At 40.1% G+C, this 22,263-nt stretch overlaps 1 protein-coding gene across 3 annotated transcripts in view; it reads left to right on the forward strand.

The window, feature by feature from the left end:
- Nucleotides 1-11,957, forward strand: part of RAP1GDS1 (Rap1 GTPase-GDP dissociation stimulator 1) — a 168,718-nt gene extending 156,761 nt beyond the window's left edge. For all 3 annotated transcript variants that reach the window (XM_080797553.1, XM_080797554.1, XM_080797555.1), the window contains 3 exons: nt 371-497; nt 4,684-4,812; nt 10,035-11,957. In XM_080797553.1, the coding sequence (XP_080653679.1) occupies nt 371-497; nt 4,684-4,812; nt 10,035-10,162 (384 nt within the window). In that variant the 3' untranslated portion in view covers nt 10,163-11,957. The remainder of the gene's footprint in view (nt 1-370; nt 498-4,683; nt 4,813-10,034) is intronic.
- The last annotated feature ends 10,306 nt before the right edge of the window (nt 11,958-22,263 follow it).

Genomic DNA, 22,263 nt, shown 5'->3' on the forward strand with positions numbered 1-22,263 from the left:
TTGAAAAGAACTTTTTTGTTGTTGTTGTTACTCTAAATCTTACTCTCTTTTTTTGATCCTGTGGTGAGTCAACATTTGAGGCAGTCACACTTATTTTTTTGACTGGTTGCTTCTGGGACTCTCTATTCCTTGCTATGAACTGCAGTGGTCTTTTTCACTTAGGTAATTTAAGTTGTCATCTTTTGATGAATTTATTTAAAGCTAAAAGCTTTTTCCTTTTCTTCTGTGATGAAAAAAATTATGGTTAAATGTAATGATTCATACAGGACACTGTCAGAAAACCACTCAATTTAACAATGAATTGACTGACTATAATGCAGTTTCTTTATGTTTAAAATTAAAGTTTATAACTCTGTGATATTTATTGCAGGATGTAATTAAAACCATTGTACAGAGTGGTGGCATCAAGCATCTAGTTACCATGGCAACTAGTGAACATGTAATAATGCAGAATGAAGCCCTTGTTGCTTTGGCACTAATAGCAGCTTTAGAGTTGGGTAAGTATCCCAGTGTCAAACTTATTTTCTCCTATTTTTATCTTGGATGAAATGAAGCACAGGAGTGGAACAGAAGTCGACAAAACCTTAACTAGAAGCATTTTACCAGCATGTGTCTGCACCTATAGCTAAGTATATAGGAAATCACATTCTATAGATTGCCATCTCAGCTTTTGCTTTTGGTAACATTTTTAGGTCAGTGCTTGACTCTTTTTAGAGTTTGAGTCTTAAATGTTATTTCAAGTTATAGTCACTTAGTAAACAAAGAAAATATCATCAGCGAGAAATGAAACTGTATTTAGAATACAACAGCAGGTTTAGAGTATGCTACCCTTCCAGTGACCCAGACCTTCTCTTCTATCTTTACTACTGAATCTCTCTCTTGCTTATCTCCTTCTATCATCATGTTGCTCTATAGCATTGCCCTCATTCTAAATTCTCACCATCTGTGTCATTCATCTGTGTTTTATATTCAAAACTCCTCAAAAGCAGAGTTTAATAATTCATTTGGTATCTTTCTAGCATATAGCATCCCTGTTGGTCAGAATTCTTTTGAGAAGGGAGTTCATAGGCATCTAGCTCTTACGGATAATAACCTTTGTCCCAGGAACCAACCTCTGATACAGCCAGCTGGGGACAGTCGGTCACACAGCCTGTGGTTAAGGCCTGAGACTGCCTTACGCAAAGGAGGACTATAGACTTAGTAGGTCTGTCCTGTCTAGTTCAAAGCCATTTAGGTAAACACTGTTAACTGATGACTTCTTAATTCCCATTGATGACTTAGTCCTTAATTCTCATATAGCAGCAAGTGGACCCACCAACCCCTATACCAGGAAGCCAAAAGGTAAACATGGTAGATCTTTCTCTAGTTTCACATTTACTCAGATTTTAGGTATGAGAGATTTGCATTTTTGTCTTAAAGGGTTTTGAATTTTAAAACAATTTTTTATAAATCATAGGTATAAGTAGGATGTAAAATTTTTTTGAATTTTATAGATGAAAGACTCCAAGAAAATATATGCTGATTCACAGCGACTTTGGCCTATAGTTAGAAATGCTTTGGAGGTCACTTTGGGTCCCGGATTAGCCATGACTTCACACGTGGTTTGAGTAGAATCAGCCTAGAAGTCCAGACATCATGGGGGGAGCTATGATAAAGGGGTGGGAGTCTGTGAGGACATTCTGTACCAAACTGGGTTCATGGGCTGGTTTTAAGTGGTTTAAAGTGATGGGACAGTTTCAGAATATGCTTGATGACCCAGCCTGGGGTGTATCTGGTTTTGTGCCAGTATCTTCCAAACAAGTGTCATTTCATCAGCTTCCTGATAGCTAAACATTTGCCTCAATCTGGTCACCTTACCATACAACTATATAAAATGTGATACATACTTTTTTTTTTTATTGTTAGCTATGGTTTCCTAGGCTCCTTGGGCTTAAGATACAAAAATAAGCCCATACTATCTTTTTAATACACAACTTGAAAACCATATTTTTCCAGTCTTGTTTTGTTATAGAATATTTGATATTAAGGAATTATAAATTTTTTGTATGATAGTATTTTTTTAAAAGATTTTATTTATTTATTTGACAAACAGATCACAAGTAGGCAGAGAGGCAGGCAGAGAGAGAGAGACAGGGAAGCTGTCAGGCTCCCTGCTGAGCAGAGAGCCCAATGGTGGGCTCGATCTCAGGACTCCGGAATCATGACTAGAGCCAAAGGCAGAGGCTTTAATCCACTGAGCCATCCAGGCGCCCTGATAATAGTATTAAAGCACCATTTTTAAGACTTTTTTTTTTTTTTTTTTTAGATAATTGTAGATTCACATGCCATTGTAAAAAATAGAGATCCCTTTTATACTTTACCTAGTTTCTCCCACTGGTAACATTTTGCAAAACTTTAAGTAATATTTCAGCTATTGATATAAAATTTACCAGTCTTATTCAGATTTCCTGGTTTTACTTGTTTTCATTTTTGGGATATGTAGGTTTGTGTATCAACCCCCATAATCAAGATACTGAATAGTTTAGCACCATAGGGATCCCTCCATTTTTAACCATACTGGTCACCTCCCTCCTTCTTCTGCCCCTTACCTTGTTCTCATCCCTGGAAACCACTAATCTGCCCTTTTCTGAAATGTTATATACATATATATGTATGGAATCATATGGTATGTGACCTTTTGGGATTAGCTTCCTTAATTTCCTAAACAGTCATCTGATTTGCTTTGTGTATCAATTTTTTTTTTTTAAGTGCTGAAGTGTTCCATGGTTTGTACATACCAGAGTTTGTTTGACCATTCCTGTCAAAAAACATCTGGGCTGATTCCACTTTGGGGCTTTTAAAAATAAATAAATGCTATAAATATTCATGTGTAGGTTTTTATGTGAGTATAAATTTTCATTTTTCTGGATAAATGCCTAGGAGTGCAGTTGCTGGGTTGTATGGTAACTATATGTTTAATTTTTAAAGAAACTGTCAAACTGTTTTCCAGAATGGCTATACCATTTTACATTCCCAACAGCACTGTATGAGGGCTCTAGTTTTCTCCACATTCTCACCAAATATTTGGTATTGTCACTATTTTTTATTGTAGCCACTGATATCTGTGTAGGGATATCTCATTATGTTTTTTCTATTTTTTCTAATGGTAAGCATATGAAAAGAATGTTCCTCACTTTTTACCATCTGTATATATTCTTTGGTGAAATACCTATGGATAATTTTTGCTCATTTTCTGATTTTTTAACTATTGAGTTGAAAATTCTGTATATATTTTAGAAGTTTTATAGTTTTACATTTTACACTTAAGTCTGTAATCCGCTTTGAGTTAATATCTATATAAAGTGTGTGGTTTATGTCAACAATTTGGGGGGGGGGGGATGGCCCGTGGAGGTCTAATTGCCAGTGCTGTTTGTTGAAGAGGCTGTCTTTCCTCTACTGAATTGATTTTGTACCTTTGTCAAAAATCATTTGAACATATATGTATAGGTCTATTTCTGGGGTTCTCTATTCAAATCTCTGTCTACCAATACCACACTCTTGATAACTAATATATGGAGAGCCTTAACATCAGGTAGAATTCCTCCCATTTTATTTCATTTTTATCAAGATTATTTACCTTTTCTAAGTAATAGAACAGGTGGCTTTCCATATAAACATTAGTATAAACTTACAGATTTTCTAAAGAAAATCCTCTGGGATTTCGATAGGAATTGCATTAAGAGTCTTTGTCTCTTTTACAAACTGAAATACGTAAGGAAGAAACTATGTCATTTTTAGGGATTTGCTCCAAAATAATTTGGGACAGGTAAGAGAAGGTGAATGAAACTAGAGATGGATGAAACAAGATTGGCCATAACTTTTTAAGATAATAGTAAATAGTGTATCATTATATAATCTTTTCTGCTGTTGTATATGTTTAACCTTTTCCATAATAAAGATTTTTTTTAAAATATTTTATTTCTTTCAGCATAACAGTATTCATTGTTTTTTCACCACACCCAGTGCTCCATGCAATCCGTGCCCTCCCTAGTACCCACCACCTGGTTCCCCCAACCTCCCACCCCCCGCCCCTTCGAAACCCTCAGGTTGTTTTTCAGAGTCCATAGTCTCTCATGGTTCACCTCCCCTTCCAATTTCCCTCAACTCCCTTCTCCTCTCCATCTCCCTATGTCCTCCATGTTATTTGTTATGCTCCACAAATAAGGGAAACCATATGATACTTGACTCCCTCTGCTTGACTTATTTCACTCAGCATAATCTCTTCCAGTCCCGTCCATGTTGCTACAAAAGTTGGGTATTCGTCCTTTCTGATGGAGGCATAATCCTCCATAGTGTATATGGACCACATCTTCCTTATCCATTCATCCGTTGAAGGGCATCTTGGTTCTTTCCACAGTTTGGCAACCGTGGGCATTGCTGCTATAAACATTGGGGTTATAATAAAGATTTTTTAATTGCCTCATATTAAAAGGAATATTTTAATACTAAATTTAAAGCTTAAACTATAATATCTGCTGAAATTTAACTCTATTTTAGCAAGGTATGAATTTAATACTCTATGTCATTATTTATCAGTTCCTTTTGTGTTATATAGTCAGTTCTAGAAAAGTAATGAGTGTTCAGCCACACTGCACCAGGTTCAAAGAACAGTGGATATAACAGATACTTTGTTTCATGTTCTAGGCACCGCTGAGAAAGATCTAGAAAGTGCTAAACTTGTACAGATTTTACACAGACTGCTAGCAGATGAGAGAAGTGCTCCTGAAATCAAATATAATTCCATGGTCCTGATTTGTGCTCTCATGGGGTCTGGTAAGCATTTCTTCTATTATATGAGATCTATCAACATATGGTTGACATTAAATATAGAATAGTAATAAATGGTGGCTTTGGGTTTTAAAAGCATTAGAAATGGGGCACCTGGGTGGCTCAGTTGGTTAAGCAACTGCCTTCGGCTCAGGTCATGATCCTGGAGTCCTGGGATCGAGCCCGCATTGGGCTTCCTGCTCGGCAGGGAGTCTGCTTCCTCTGACCCTCTCCCCTCTCATGCTCTCTCTCTCTCTCTCCTCTCTCAAGTAAATAAATAAAATCTTAAAAAAAAAAAAAGCATTAGAAATTAGTTTATGGAGGATATAGGATTACTTTTACTTGAAAATATTTCCAGAAGATTCTCATTAGAATAATAAATGTATCATGGGGCACAGGAGGGTTCCGTCAGTTGAGCATCCAACTCTTGATTTCAGCTTGGGTCATGATCTCCAGGTCATGAGATCGAGCCTTGCATGGGGCTCCACACTCAGCAGAGTCTGCTTTTGAGAGTCCCTCTCTCCAAAAAAAAACTTAAAAATATCATATGGGAGGGGTGCCTGGGTGGTTCAGTGGGTTAAGCCTCTGCCTTCAGCTCAGGTCATGATCTTAGCATCCTGGGATTGAGCCCCACATCGGGCTCTCTGCTCAGCGGGGAGCCTGCTTCCTCCTCTCTCTCTGCCTACTTGTGATCTCTGTCTGTCAAATAAATAAAAATATATATATATATATCATATGGGAAATGGGCAAAAATCAGTGTTAAAAAATTAATACCTGTAAGTTCCATCAACCCTAAAGTATTTTATATAAAGAACAAGGTCTAGGCACTGGGTGGCTCAGTCAGTTAAGCATCTGCCTTCAGCTCAAGTCATGATCCCGGAGTCCCAGGATCGAGTCCTCCATCAGGCTCCCTGCTCAGTCAGGGAGTCTGTGTCTCACTCTGGCCCTTCACCCTGCTTGTGCTCTCTCTTGCTCTCTCAAATGAATAAATAAAATCTTTTTTAAAACAATATAAAAAAAATAAAGAACAAGTTTTGGTTTTGTATATTGTGATATTAGCTAAGGAATTTGTTCAAGAAATCATTGGCATATTTTGGTATATGTTTCATGAATACTGAAAAGAAGGTGTATTCTACTATTACTGAGTGAAGTGTTCTTGAAATGTCACTTAGATACCTTTGGTTGTTGGTAGTGGAATTGAGTTTGCTGTATTCCTTTTTTTTTTTTTTTTTTTTTTTTTTTGGTAAGATTTTATTTATTTATTTGACAGATCACAAGTAGGCAGAGAGGCAGGCAGAGGGGAGGAAGCAGGCTCCTCACTGAGCAGAGATCCTGATGTGGGGCTTGATCCCAGGACTCTGGGATCATGACCTGAGCTGAGGCAGAGGCCTTAACCCACTGAGCCACCCAGGCTCAGTTTGCTGTACAGTTTGCTGTATTCTTAGCAAAGAGAATATATTGATACTCTAATTGTTTTGTCAGTTGTTGAGAACGGGGTATTGATGTCTCCAACCATAATGGTGGATTTGTCTGTTTCTCCTTTTGGTTCTGTTAAGTTTTTGCTCACGTTTTTTTAAATTGTATTTTTATTTTTATTTTTTAAAAGATTTTATTTATCTATTCAACAGAGAGAGACACAGCTAAAGAGGGAACAAAAGCAGGGAGAGTGGGAAAGGGAGAAGCAGGCTTCCCACAGAGCAGGGAGCCCAATGGGAGGCTCGATCTCAGGACCCTGGGATCATGATCTGAGCTGAAGGCAGACGCTTAACAACTTAGCCACCCAGGCACCCATTGCTTCACATGTTTTACAGCTCATTTGGCAAATATATACACCTTTTGGATTGCTATAGTCTTCCTGGTGGATTGACTCTTCTATCATTATGTTCCTCTCTATTCTGGTAACTTTTTTCCTCTGAAGTCTACCTTATCTGATACGAATATAGGTGCTTCTACTTTCTTTTGAATAACATTTATGGGATCTTTTCCCACCCTTTTAGTTTTAATCTGCTTTATCATTATACTTGGAAGTGTAGAGAGCACCTTGTTAGGTCATGTGTTTAATCCACTGGTAGTCTCTTTTAACTGGTGTATTTAGACCATTTACATTTAATATAATGACTGATGTTATGGCTAAGTTTGCATTTCATTTTTTTATTTTCTGTTTCTCGTTCCTGACTTCTTTTTGATTGCTTGAGCATTTATTCCCATTACCCTCCCCCCATTTATAATTTTCTCAGATATATACATTTAGAACCACATTAGACATTGTTATAATTTTTGTCTTCAACCATCAAACATAATTCAGAACACTCGAGAGAAGAAAAGTCATATTTATCTACACCTTTGCTATACGTGTTGTTCTTCCTTTCTGATGTTCCAAAACTCCTCTTTTTAAACATTCCCTTTCTGTTTAGAGAACTTACTTTAGCCACTCTTTTGGGTTAGGTCTGCTAATGACAAATTGTTTTCTGTTATTTTAGAATATCTTGGCTTCTCTCCCCATCATTTGTGAAAAATGTTTTCTCTGGGTAGAGAATTCTGGGTTTGACAGTTCTTTTTTTCCAACACTTAAAAAATGTTCCATTTTATTCTGGCCTCTCTGGTTTCTTAAAAGAAATCCAGTCTTCCGATTCTTTCCCCCCCTCTTGGTAAGGTGTCATTTCAAGATTTTTTTGGTCTTTAATTTTCAAGCTTGACTGTGATGTGTCTTGGCATGGATTTCTTTGGGTTTATCCTGTTTCAAGTTTGAGTAGGCAGGCTTATGTCTTCTGCTAAATTTGAAAAGTTTTTTTAACCATACTTCTTCTTCAGGAACTTTTTCAGCCCCACCCTATTTCTCCCTTCCTTTCAGGTCTTCTAATGGTACGAATGTGAGATCTTTTGTTATATCCCAAAGGCTCCTGAGGTTTTTGTTCATTTTTTTCCCAGTTTATCTCCTCTCTTGTTCAAATTGGGTAATTTCTGTTGTCCTGTTTTAAAGTTCACTGATTTTCCTGTCCCCTCCATTCTGCTATTGAGCCTCTCCACTAACCATAGTTTTGAGGTCTAAAATTCCCATTTGCCCCTTCTGTGTGTCTTCTGTTTCCTACCTTAGACTGAGGCATTTTTTTAATGTGATATACATAAAATTTATGTAAAGTTATAACCATTTTTAAATGTACAGTTCAGTGGCAGAGTAGTACATTCACACAGCTGTACAACCTTTTTTTCCCCTCAAACTGAAACAGTACTCTTTAAAAAATAACTCCCCAATCACCTATTCCCCCAGCTTTTGGCAACCACCATTCTGTCTCTATTAATTTGACTACTCTAGGTACTTCATGTAAGTGGAATCATATAATATTCTTTTTTGTGTGGCTTATTTCACTTACCATAAGGTCTCCAGGGCTCATCCATATAGTAGCCTATGTTAGAATTTCATTCCTTCTTAAGGCTGAATAATGTCCCATTGTATGTATATATCACATTTTGTTTATCCATTCGTCCATCAATGGACATTTGGGTTATTTTCACCTTTGGGTTATTGTAAATAATGCCACTATGAAAATGCGGGTGCACAAGTATTTTTTCAGTTCCTGCTTTGAATCATTTTGGGTATATACAGAAGGGGAATTGCTGGATCATACAGTAATGGCTACATTTAATTTTTTGAGGAATCACCATACTATTTTCCACAGTGGGTACACCATACTCATTCCTACCACCAGCAATGCTCATGGGTTGCAATTTCTTACATTCTAATGTTTGTTATTTTCTTCTTCTATAGTAGCCATCATAATGGTTATGAAGTGCTATCTTACTGTTCTTTTGATTTGCATTTCCCTCATGACTAGTGATGTAGGGCATCTTTTCATGTGTTCGTTGCCCACTTGTATATCTTCTTTGGGGAATGTCTATTCAAGTCCTTTGCCCATTTTTTAATTGGGTTATTTTGTTGTTGAGTTGAAAGGGTTCCTTATATTTTGGAGATATTAATCCCTTATTGGATATAGGATTTTCATATATTTTCTCCCATTGTGGGGGTTGCCTTTTCAATTTCTGGATAGTAACCTTTGGTACATAGAAGTTTCTAATTTTGATGAAATCTAATGTATTTGTTTTTCCTTTTGTTACCTGTGTTTTTGATGTATATCCAAGATACAATTGCCAAATCCAATGTCATGAAGTTTTTCCTTCATTTTTTGTGTCTTATTGTTTTAGCTTTTAATTTAATATTTATATAGAAGGGCTTATGGTTCTCTAGTTTTACCAGCACCATTTGTTGAAAAACTGTCCTTTCCTTATTGAATGTCAAATCTTTGTCAAAAATGTTTTGACTATATATATGAGGGTTTATTTCTGGGCTCTCTGTTTTATTTGGTTGATCTGTAGGTCTGTCTTCATTTCAGCACCACACTGTTTTATTAGAGCTGTAGAGTAGGTTTTGAAATTAGAAAGTATGAGACCTCCAACTTTGTTCTTTGAGATTGTTTTGACTATTCAGAGTCTCTTGAGATTTGATCTGAATTTTAGGATGCATTTTCCTGTTTTTACTAACAACATTTCTAGTTTTAGACCTCATAGTCTTATTAAAGTAAATGTATCAGTTTGAGGAAGGTTGATTGCATTAAACTTACTAGACATCAATTTTCTCATATAGCAGTCTCCAAGTCTTAAGAGCCTTGTATTTTCCTGTAATTGAGGTTAAAGAAAGGTAGAAAGCGAGAAAGAGAAAGATTAGATATCAAAAGGGAAACCTATTGTCACAGAAATTTGTTGAAGGGATATGAAGTATAACCTTCTTCCTTGGCCACAAAATTATTTTGAAACAAATCTAAGATTTTTTTAAGTCATTGGACTTCATATTTGAACTAATGATGGGGTTAAGGGGTATATAACTGAAACTTGAGATTATACAGTGAGCTGTGTTTCATTATAACTCATTAATCAAACAGACTTATGAACTTGACAATTTATCTATAAATATGGCAAGCAAAGTTCCTCTGATTTATTATAACACATCTCTAATGAAGACATTTTAGGCTACTGCTATGTCCAACACTTGTCTTTAAAAGTGTTTTAGCATTTCTGGACTGCTGCAGTTTTTCCAGAATTGCCCCTAGTTTTATAACTTGGTATCATCCAAATAAACATTTTGGGCATACGTACTGGATAGATTGTATATTAAGATTAGAACAATTTAACAGAAGCATATCTATTACCTTGGGTTTTTTTTTTTTGTCTTCCAGAATCTTTATACAAGGAAGTACAGGATTTGGCCTTTCTAGATGTTGTATCCAAACTTCGCAGTCACGAGAACAAAAGTGTTGCCCAACAGGCCTCTCTCACAGAGCAGAGACTTACTGTGGACAGCTGAAAACAGCCCCTCCCTGATACATGGCATTATCCCACCTCTGATTTCCCCTTTGTCCTCCATCCAGCTGCCTCTTCTGCTTCATTTTCTTCCATATCACTTGTGCATGCGTGTAGTGTTCCAGTACCAATTGAAGAACTGCTGTAGGTACCTGCCCAATAAGATTTCTAAACCCATAGTTAGTGTGAACATGAATTTGTCAAAAACAAGTCTCCACCCATAACTGTTCTCTTGTATTCCTGTTGCTTGAGCTACATTAAGTAGAATGTGCATGTTGTAGTCCTATGATGATGTAAACTTGGTACTACATAATGACTTGCTCCTCACACTTGGTAAACTACATAATAATGTACTGGTAAATTAGAAACAAACAAGAATGCAGCAGGATCTGTCTAGCTTACTAAGGATGGAACTGGATAGTAAAAATAGCTCCATTTTTTTGGTGCTTGGGAAGCACAGTGACCAAAAAACTGTATAGCTGCTCATTCATTAGTCTTAACCTACTAATGTCAAACCCATGGTACCTAGAGTTAATAAAATCCTGCTCTCACTCTTTACCCTATGGTTTCTCCTTCTTCCTAACTATTTAGACTCCTGAAACTGCCATAAACTTGGCAGAACTTCCCTGAGGTTTTTTAATTTCATTTTTAATTGGCTGTCATCATTGAAGCCTAACATTGAAATCATTTGTGTTTTTCAGCATGGAACTAAGGGGTTGAAGAATCTGTGTTACACTAAGTAACATCCTTTTTGGTTTGGGAGGCTTATATTTTAGAATCTGATCTATGTACATTCTGACATCAGCATTGTCCAACACTTCTCTCTTTAAAAGTTCACTTGGCATTTGTTTTTAACTGAGGAAATTGAGTATAGCTCATTGGAGGGTGGGGTTGTTGGGTGTTTTGTTTTTGTTTGTTTGTTTTTTTGCTGTTTTTCATCATTCAGCTTGAAATGAAAGCAAGAAGTTTCCTCTGTCAAAGTCCTTTTAAATCTTACACTAGAACTAGCAGGACATAGGAAAAAAAGATTAAGAAAATAGAACTAGCAGGACATAGAAAAAAGATTAAGAAAGAAGTCTGTCTCTACTGAAGAAAGGAAGCAGGTTATAAAAGCCATAGCAGCCAGTTCAGTTCACTCTGCAGATGGCCTCATACCCAGTAGCTGTTAGTTTCCCACCTCCACTTGCCACAGAAAACTGCAGTAGATCTTAAAGCTACCAGAAAAGGAGACAACGCCAAGACTCCAGAGATGAGAAGACCCTCTTGGCGAAATACAGTGTACCTTTCACTGCCACTACCATCACCAAATGGGTTTTTAGAACTTTGAAACACAATCTTTGTAAATTAATCAAGAGCTCCCTGTGACCTGCGTATCTTGTCCCCATGCACAAGTTTGACAAATCCTGGCTGAGAGGTCTGATGGGCTCCAATATGGAAGGACTGCAGGACAGTGGAATGGGTTGCCCTGGGTGACAGGAGCTCTTTCCTCTCCAGTGGGAGACGCTGCACAAAGCTGTGGGGTGATTGAAGTCGGACTTTTGATTGAAACAGCTATAATTCAAGAAAATTAAAACCTCAGTGGAAGTAAAGAAACTTCGATTGATTGTTCCCTTTGATGTCTAGGAAAGGGACTGTTATTGTGAGTGCTTATGCTACACTTACTGTAAGAATGATCTTGTTCATTGTCTTCTGGGCTGGATAGTGGACTATATTTTATTATAGGTTTTGAAAAACATCTGTAATGTTGAATAGGCTGTCCATATTAATAACTAAATAAATAAATAGTATATCAAACTGTAATGGCATCATTTGGTTTGTTTGTGTATCCTACTTCTATTTCCAGCTCCTAGAACAGTGATTGCTCATTGTTGGTACTCAGTAAGTATTTATTTGTTGATGAATTCCCACTTTTATAAACTTCCAGAGTCCCTAAGCTCATTCTGGATAGATTGTTAGAGAAATGATTTAGATATTTATCTGATTTTGGAGAATTTTTTTTTAATAGAATTGGTCCCTATTGAAAATCATCATACAGAAAACCTCAGAACAGAGGTATTCAAAAATTATAGATTTCAGAGAAGCCATCATCTGGGCCAGCTACCAGCAATCGAAGTACTAGGAATTCCCCTCTCCAACAAAAACGAAGTAGATTTCTAATCACTTTTTCTGCAGAGACCAGAGAAAGCTATGCCCTCATGATGACAGAGGTCTACCAAACTAGGTGATGACCTGCTCTGCCATGGCAGAAGGTGGGAGTCTACAGACAATACTAAATATCCCACTACTTGATCTGAGTTCTAGAGGGGGCCACCTTTAGTTTGCTACCCACTATGAATGCTTTTTGAGGGAATGGGAGGAACTGTACAGCCTAGCTTTAATTATCACTATACGTCAGGATTAGAACATAGCTGAGAAATAGACCAAGAACAAGAAGGAAGATGTCTCGGTGAAATGCACTAAAATGTCTTCCCTCCCTTCTGGGAAGGAATCCCAGTCACTCCTTGGGATCTTGCTAACCACCCTGCAGACTGTAACCTCCTTGTGCTCAAAGCAAAACTGATTGAATGCTGGCCCATAGGAAAATGAAGGGGGTGGGGATCAGGGAGACGAACCATGAGAGACTATGGACTCAGGACTCAAACTGAGGGATCCAGAGGAGAGGGAGTGGGGGAATGGGTTAGCCCAGTGATGGGTATTAAGGAGGGCACAGATTGCATGGAGCACTGGGGGTTACACAGAAACAATGAATCATGGAACACTACATCAAAGTACCGTATGGTGACTAACATAATAAAAAATTATTTTAAAAAATGCTGACCCATGATCCAGTGTTTTCAACTTGGTAAAACATGGTTTGTGTATATTAACTGATTAAACCATAGAGATACAGACAAAAATTTTTAGTTCCAAAATGATTGTCTTAGATGGAACAAAATGCAGCTCTTAGATATAACCACTTGTGTAAAGTGTTCTGAGAACCCCTGCATGTGAAGATTTCAAAAAGAAATGCTCTTTGGTATCATTAGAAAGCTTATCTAATTCTGCTGAATATAAGGGATGAAGATACTTATTACTCAGGTAAGTATTCCCCCTTTGTATTCAGCTGTTGCTAGAATCAGTAAGCTTAAAAGTCTTAACGCTAGGAAACCATAATACGTGAATCACACAAGTGTCTATTAAAGAGCACTTAAGGATATTTCGGATGAATATGCAGAGGTGTAACCAGGAAAATTGAGGGTTTTTTTTCACAGATGTGTCTTCTTAATTTATATACATATAATGCATAATCATATGCCATGTAGCTTCACAGGTAGATGTTTTATAGGTGTGTCTGACAAAAGTGAAAACTTTTTAAGTGTGATTAGTGAAAAGAGTCTTTAAAGTCTTTAAATACTGTCTGATCTGAGGTCACGTCCTGGTTCTGTTAACGTACCGGCTGTGCAACCATCACAGAGTTACTTAAACTCTCTGGGCCTGCTTTCTCATCAATACGATGAGTGTAATAATCCCTACTTCCCAGATTTTTTGTGGTAACTGAAACTTCTAAGGTTTGAAGGTAAGATTGGATGGACTGGGATACTGGTGACATCTTATGACCTATCCTGCTTCCACCCGGAGGGTTCCCAGCTAATGAAACTCAAAGAACAGCCAAATGGGAGATATTGTCTATTAACAGCTTGAGGAGCACCCAGTTATTCTCAATGCAGAATGCACAGCCCCTGCTTCCTCCCCCTGAAACTGATGGCCAAGTCTGCAAAGTAGGCCTTGGATGTAGGCCCCCACAGGACTTCCTCTTCCTGTTCAGACCTCTCTCTAAAGTGGGAGTAACTGTAGTATGTAATAATCTTAGCTTTTATTAATATTACTACTAAGTCAATATAAATAAAGCTGTAATACTATGTTTTCCTCAGTATAGAAACAAAACGATCCCTCTTTCCACTTTCAATACTGCCCAACTTACCAGTGTCTATATATTTTTTATATACATACCTATTTGGGTATGTCTTTTTCTTAAGTATAAATGCTGTGTGTTTTGTTTCATGAAAGCTTTTGAATCCTGGTACAAGCCACGTGTGATGGCCTGTTCATCATTATGCTGCTTGACTAGATAGGTGGAGCCCCTTTATGTTGGAGGCTTCCAAGGGCAAGCTGTTCCTTATGTGTCATGAATGGTTGGCTACAGTTTTCGAAGGAAAAAAAGTGAGCCTTGTGTGAAATTTATGCTCCTTTTTAAATTTAAGTAATTTCTTACTCTTTCCTTCTTAGTGGCCTTTAAAAATTCATTATTTCCTTGTTCTCACTTCGTTTCTTCGTAGAAAACAAACAAACCAAACTTTACTAAAATTTTGCAGCTATGAACACATTCTAACATTTCAAAAATGGACAGTACATATACCTATTTGTAATACTAGATAAATAGAAACTTAGTATGCTGACAATTCGTTTATATACTGATGCCTGTGTTTCTCCTGACATTTGTTCTCTCAGTCCCTAATGTCACATTCATCCAAAGAGATGGGTAGAGCCTGCCATTTACTGAGCAAATGGAGGATCAGGGTGATGTCGTAAGCAGTGTCCTGTTCTCACAAGCGACTTCTCTGTAGCCTTTTCTGGTCCCCAGCATTATCAGTGCAGCTTTCAAGGAGTAAAACCTGGAGCAAGCAAGTTGGTTAAACCATGGAGGTGGGGGCTCAAGTGAGCCTTGAATCAAAAAAACAAACTTGGCTTTCACCCTCATCCCTGACCTCAAAACACATTCTTATAACTTGTCCATGGCTCAGAGATCCATGGTTTCACTCATAGACATGTGTGCAATTTTATTTTACTTTGTTTAGCCCAACAGAGTTAAAACCACATTCAGGTGGTAGTGAATCTTAGTTCTTTTTTTTTTTTTTTAGTTGGTGTTGGTCACATATATAGAGTATTTTCTGTTTCAGGATTATGTTTTCAGAAATTTAGCTAAATTTATCTTCATCAAGGAAGTGTAAAGTCTAATCCTGCCATGCTTTGAAACCTATTAGTTTCAGATTTGCAATTTTTTAATTTTTTTAAAAAGATTTTATTTATTTATTTGACAGAGAGACTGCAAGAGAGGGAACACAAGCAGGGGGAGTGCAAGAGGGAGAAGCAGGCTTCCTGCCGAGCAAGCTGCCTCATGTAGGGCTCGATCCCAGGACCCTGGGATCACGACCTGAGCCTAAGGCAGATGCTTAACGACTGAGCCACCCAGGCACCCTGGGATGTTTTTTTAAGATTTTATTTATTTATTTGACAGACAGAGATCACAAGTAGGCAGAGAGAGGAAAGGAAGCAGGCTCCCTGCTGAGCAGAGAGCCCAATGTGGGGCTCGATCGCAGGACCCCAGGATCATAACTGAGCTGAAGGCAGAGTCTTTAACCCACTGAGCCACCCAGGCACCCCGGATTTTCTTCTTTTAAAGGAAATATTTTTTAAAGATCTTTGTTAGATCTCTGTTAAAATAAAAATTTAAAGCCTTGGGGCGGCTGGGTGGCTCCGTGGGTTAAGCCTCTACCTTCAGCTCAGGGCATGATCTCAGGGTCCTGGGATCGAGCCCCGCATCGGGCTCTCTGCTCGGCAGGAAGCCTGCTTCCTCCTCCCTCTCTGCCTACTTGTGATCTCTGTCTCTGTCAAATAAATAAATAAAATCTTAAAAAAAAAAAATTTTAAGCCTTAACACAGACTTCCAGTATACGAATTTTAAAGGTAACAAGAGATCTTCTAAAAATATATGTAATCTATTCTCACATCAAATTGAGAGACGTTACTTACTATTGCAGTAGTTACTTTATTTATTGATTCCCAGGAATCATGAAGAATCTTGAAGGAAACTCTGGCTGTACCTTCAGATTACTGTCAAAAATAAATTCCTCTGTGAATGCTCACTTTGAATTTTATAACCATATCTACTTTAAAATAGGCCTCCTCTACCAAAATAGTGTTTTTGTCGGTTGGTTTTTAAGGGACTGCCATATAAATAGAGCCAAGTCTGTTGGGTAGCTGGCTTCATCCCTGTCCTCACAGAGTCCATGCACTCAGATGAAAAACCCCTTCTCCTTTTAGGATATTTCACAGAACTCTCCCAAGGTTAGCATCACCTCATCACCAGGACCAGAGAAAGCCAGCTTTTGACCTTGTCTTATTTTCAGGGATATTCTTCTCAGCTTTTTGGTCCTCAATCCCATCCCCATGTCTAGCACAGGCACATCAGTTCAATACCTAAAATTACACAGAACTTACAAAGGATGGAAAGGTTGAATTATACTCTTAAGACAATATAAAGGCATATATGTAGGTTGCAACCCAACACAGAAGGATAAAGAGCTGCCCTAATCAAGGTGAACAACAGGGAGGAAATATTAACCAGAGAAGCTTTGATTCCAGAGCCATCACTGAAGGAATCCAAAATAGTCCCTAATTTCAACTGGGGAACTATCAGTGTAGAATTCCTATACAACACCTTCCCTTTTTTTAAGGTTCAGGAATTCAACCCACTCCCCCACCATGCCTTTCCTACAATAACTTCCTTTGATAATATTAATGACTCCTGTTCCACTCTTAACCCACACCACTCAACCCCCAGTGCCCAGAAGTTAGAGGAAGTGACACAGCACAGTGACCACTAAGCTTCATCATACCACCTACTAATACCTGTTAAATCCTCTGCTTCCCCTGCTCCTGCCTCTTGCCCTCTTGTTCCCCTATCAGGGAAACTGTGAGATGCAGTGCCTTCCTAAACCATGAGAAGTGGGAGCAAGGTGTGCACTGGCCAAAGAAAAGCATCTGAGGAAAAGATGTTACCTGCACAGGAGTGTCTATAACTGGATTGGACAGTCCCTCCCTCTCTAAGATGTAGGCTTGCTTAAACCTGGGACTGATGTCTGATGCTCAGTTTCGGAATGAGGCTCCCCCAGAGCAGCTGCCCTGTGTGTGTACATACTGTGCACTGTTCAAGTGTTCTGCTACGTGTGGCGACCTCCTCTCCTTCCCACTTACATGATAAGTGTTTGTTCACATTACCGAGAACTCTGTTTCACAAACCTCACTTTTAATGGCTGCCTATCTTCCATTGTATTAGAGGTACCATAATTTACTTAACCATTTTCCCACATTCCGGCACTTAAGACATATTTTGATTTTTGAAAAACAAACCAAATGCTAAGTCATGAGCGTCTGCAGATGCCAAAGTAGTTCCTAAAAATTATCTGACCAGTCAGTCCCTGTCAGTCGACTTTCTGCCTCTAATTCCTCTCGCTTTCTTCTTTAGAGGTCCTTGTCAACCGTTCAGTGAGCCTCTTTGCCCCTTCCCGATTCCACTTGTCCTTTCATCACCTCCTAGACACTCTTTGCTCCTGCCAAGCCCTCCCGAGTCTCCTGAGGGGACCCACCATCCGGGGGGGAGGGGCCATGAGAGCGGTGCGGCAGCACCTCCCTCCCAGGCATCCAGGCATTGGGTCAGTTGCAGCCACTTGCCATTGACCACCACCCTCTTACCAAATGCATCAGAGTGGGCCGCCCACAAAGAGGAGGCCCAGACACACCTTCAAGCACCCATTGGAGCTGGTGTTTAGCTAATTGGAGTAATTGCCTCTTAGGAGTGTCATCAACGGCTACCAGCACTTTTGCTTTGCTGGTGAACCTGGGCTGGCGAAGCCTGTGAACCACCCTCTGATTTGTTCCAAGCCAATAAACACTCTCCAGGCACCACTCAGATAGAGAGGGAAGAGGGGGTGGAGAGCCTCTTCTCCCGCAAGAATCCCCATTGAACGCTCCTTAGGATTCTACAACCTGGCTAGTCATTTCTTCCTGTAGACCAGAGAGGGCAAACTGAGGGCCCTCATGCATCTTTGTTTCACATGGTATTTTGAAGAAAAAGGGGGAGGGGGATGAGCAGCTGTAAACATTTAAAAATTTGGATAATTTTTCAATAAAATCTAGTTGGTTTTTTGTTTTTTTTTTTTTAAATGGGGAGATCTGGTAACCAGGGACTCTATTCCAGGCAAACAGCATGTGGCTGTGGTCCCCTTTGGATAGGGTGTGCTTCTTGAGCCTGTTGGAGTCCCCACCAGGCTCCCCTGCCATCTCCCCATAACTCCCTTGCCCCTGGATGTGCATGTGTCCATGACCCTGTGGAGCCCTCCTCTGCAGGCTGTCTGGCTGTCTCCTAGAGCAGGAGAACGGGGAATGGATTTTTAGGGGGAAAGAAGCAGGACAACAGGAAAAGCCATGTGTAACGGAGGTCCCAATATGTGACCCAAAGGCATTTTTATGACCTATGCAAACTTGCACTGTTTTTACCTCCTCAAAGACTTGACATTTTGAGTGCCAGTGACAGCTGCAGTCTGACTGACTAGTGTTAACTACCTGGAAATACAGCTACAGGCCATGCCCAAGCCTGTACACACTCCATCCATCCTGCTAACAGGAGGAGGCCCGTGCTGACCTTCTTGTTCCCTCACAGGGCTGGCAGCACACTGTGGTGACTGCAGAAATTGACAAAGCCCCTTCTTAGCTGGGTCAGAAATGCACCCCTTCTCCTGAGGACAGAATTATCCTAACCATCCCCTTTATCCCATGAGTTAGGGGCTTTTATGCAATAGGGCTTTTATGCAATAGTTTCTTTTTGCTAACCCAAAAAGAAACCCCTTGTTCCTACATGTTTCATTGACATCACACACCTAAGTGGAGTATGTCCCCCATATGCCCCCAAGTGAGTAAGCCCCAACCAGGTCATTTTCTGTGATCCAAACCACCAGGCATCACACAGACCCTGAGCTAAGGTATGGCATAGATGGGAACAGTTTTCAAACCTTGTGTTCTCTAGAGGGTGGGTCAACCCAGCACCAAAAATCTGCCAGAGCTCCTCACATCTCTGCCATACTGGAAGATGGCCAGGATATCAGTAAGAGACCCAACCAAACAAAATGTCTTCAGTTTCTGAACTGAGAAACTGAGGCAGAGCACGGAAAAGAGGAAGAAGAAATCAGTCGCCACTTGGGACACAGACATGGTTCAAACGTCTACAAAGCCAGGACACATAGGAACAGTGGGCCTGAGCAAGGGTCAGACTGGTAGGACCAATTAGGAAAAAAAAAAAAAGACCAAAAAAAAAATTAGAAGACATTTTATCTTTTAAATAGATATTGTGAGTTATTTACCCAATATCCAGCTCCTCCTTCCTTTTTAACAGAACTCCCTTTTTGTTCAGGGGGACATTGTGCCAAGTTTAAGATACTCCGATTTCCCAGCTTCCTAAACTTCACTTTCTCCTTTTCTTCCTTTTCGCTGCCTCCAATGTTGATATGGGCTCCCCAAGTCCAGCAGCCCTCTTGCAGCCATGAGGTACAAAGGCCGGTCCACCAAGGACAGCGGAGCAGAAAGGGGAAAAGAGCCTCGATCCTCAGTAGCATCAGAGAACTGGAGGAGCGGCCCTGGAGTGAGGCCTCTCAGTCCTATGTGAGACACACACCTGCTGTTTAAACCCCTCGAGCAAGGTTTTCTGTTATTTGGAGCAGAATGAAATTTTGATTAGCAAGGCTAATCATTAAAGCATCAAAGCCTCTGAGGACAGCTTGTTCTGCTCACAAGCCACAGTCACAGAACTCATTAAAACAAAGGACAAAGGATTAAAACATCTGAGGCTGTGGGCTTTAACTCTCAAAGTTCAGAAAAACCCCAAACAGCCAGGCTTGCTGATGTGGCAGCTTTCCTCACGACACAAAAATTGACTGAGCTCTTCCTGTGCACATGAGGCACCACGTTGGGACAGAAAGAGAAGACAGATATGGTCCACTGGGGGAGAAGATGAAAACAATCTATGACACAAAGCTAACAAGTAAGACTGTTAACCACATAAACAGTTATAGGGGTCTGTAGGGAGAGGACACTAAGCATCCAGCGACAGAAGATACATATGAAAGGGTGGAGGCAAGAGACATGGTGGGAAAAATAGAGAAGACCAGATTGGGGTGGGCGCTCAAACATTTTAATTTTTTATGTCATTATAGAAAACCAAAAGTTTTTCTTTTTTTTTTTTTTTTTAAAGATTTTTGGGGAGAGGGAGGTGGCAAGGGAGAAAATCTTTTTTTTTTTTTTTTTTAAGATTTTATCTGTTTGTCAGAGAGAGAGCACAAGCAGGGGGAGCAGCAGGCAGAGAGAAAAGCATACTCCCTGCTGAGCAGGAAACCTGATGCGGGGCTTGATCCCAAGACCCTGGAATCATGACCTGAGCCGAAGGTGGCTTATCTGAGCCACCCAGGCGTCCCAAGGGAGAAGAGAAATCTTAAGCAGACTCAGTGCTGAGTGCAGAGCCAGTCACAGGCCTTGATCTCAGGACCCTGATCACTACCTGAGCCAAAACCAAGAGTTGGACGCTTAACCCAGTGTGCCAACCAGGCGCCCCAAAAAACAAAAGTTTTTAATTAGAAGATTGGAATATTTGCTTTATGTTTTGCTCTAGAAACAGAACTACTGTAAACAGGACACACACACACCCAGCAGGAAGATTAATGGGTAACTGTGGTAAGTTCCTAATGTTGGGAGACAATTCCCCATGGGCAGCTCATGTCTCCATACTCCTGTGAAGAGATAGCTTCTGTTTCAAACTATCCCGCCAAGGATGTGGATATAATAAACAGCCTCTTAAGACAAGAGCCAAGACACAATACCTCCCCAGGCTGAGGGGAGGGGTGGTCAAATGTTGGCCAAGATTGCTTGCAGACCCCTTTATAAGACTGGGGCGTTCCTTGGTTGAAGCACAAACCTACTTTAAGTGTAGTCACTATTCCCTGCGGGACTGGGGGCATGAAAAACTTAAGAGCCTACAGGGCAGTGGGTAACAAAAGGCACGTGTCTCAGGAGTCTCATGCCTCCTCTCTGTGGTGGTGAAACAGAGGCAGGCTAACTTGTTAACACCAGGAGGGGAAAGCATCAGAGTCTTTATAGTTCTTTATGCGACTAGATGGACAGAAAAGGGTGGAGTTTGGAAGAAAAGATGATTCTGAAGTGTCTGACTTGGGTGACAGTGCAGATGACAGTGGTGATGTTTGTTAATGGAGAGGAAGAACAAAGGAGGAGAAGCAGGTTCCTGGAAGAGAACCATGAGCTGGCTCTGAAGCCCTGGGTGGGAGGTGCTTAAGGCACCTCGAGGAGACATCCAGGTGGCAAGTCCTTACACCAGCTCAGCCCTGACAATGGGAGATGTTCCATATACAGCTCAGTCCCCTTGGCCTGCAGTGTGCCCTTTAGCACCTCCTAAATACACACATTGTTGTACTACATCAGGGTCCCCAGGAGACACCAAAATACCCCCATTTAAAAAAAAATGTGCCTTACCCAAAACTTAGGGAATTAAATCTCTGGACCTGGAGCCTGGGCATCTGAATTTTTAAAGCTCCAAACATGATAGAAGTGATTCTTATCTGCAGCTAGAGTGGAACAGCATTGGCCTTTTAGAACCCAGGGCAATCAAGCTTTCTCTCAAGTCCTCAGAGACAGCTTGACCTGGTCAACAAACGGGTCATCATCCTATCCAAGCAGGTGGCCATTTGCTGCATCAATAACCCAGGACTGTTCTTCAACCTTCATCCTTCTTCGAGGCCACAAAGTTCTAACCCTGGGACCACTTATCACTTGCCACGTAAACCTCTGCACTCAGAGCAAGCACACTTCCTGAGCGGCTCCACTCCAGATACTGCCTACGGTAAACAGCTCTCAGAATGGCCAGAGACCCTTCTGCTACCCTAAACTACCTGGAGTAGTTAGTCTTGACGTATCTTCTGGATATCACCTGAATATCCTCATGCTTGCTCAGTCTTACTGGGAACAACCTCAGATACAACCACCGACCACAGCATTCTGTCCCCCATCACCCTGATGGGAAGCCCAGACATCAGGAGCCTCTTGCTGATAATCTGGAGCCCTTAGCTCCTAGAGAAGGCACAGGGAGCGACTGTGCCCATGATAAGCGCACAGTCTTTCACTTCAGCTTTCCACGTGTCCATGTGTGCCTTGCAGTCTTTCCATGTGAGGACCCAGAACTTCCTGTTGTCTGGGAAAGGGTGGTTTCTCTCCCACCTGAGGATGCCT

Source organism: Martes martes (assembly GCF_963455335.1).
Source record: "Martes martes genome assembly, chromosome: 2".
Lineage (NCBI taxonomy): Eukaryota > Metazoa > Chordata > Mammalia > Carnivora > Mustelidae > Martes > Martes martes.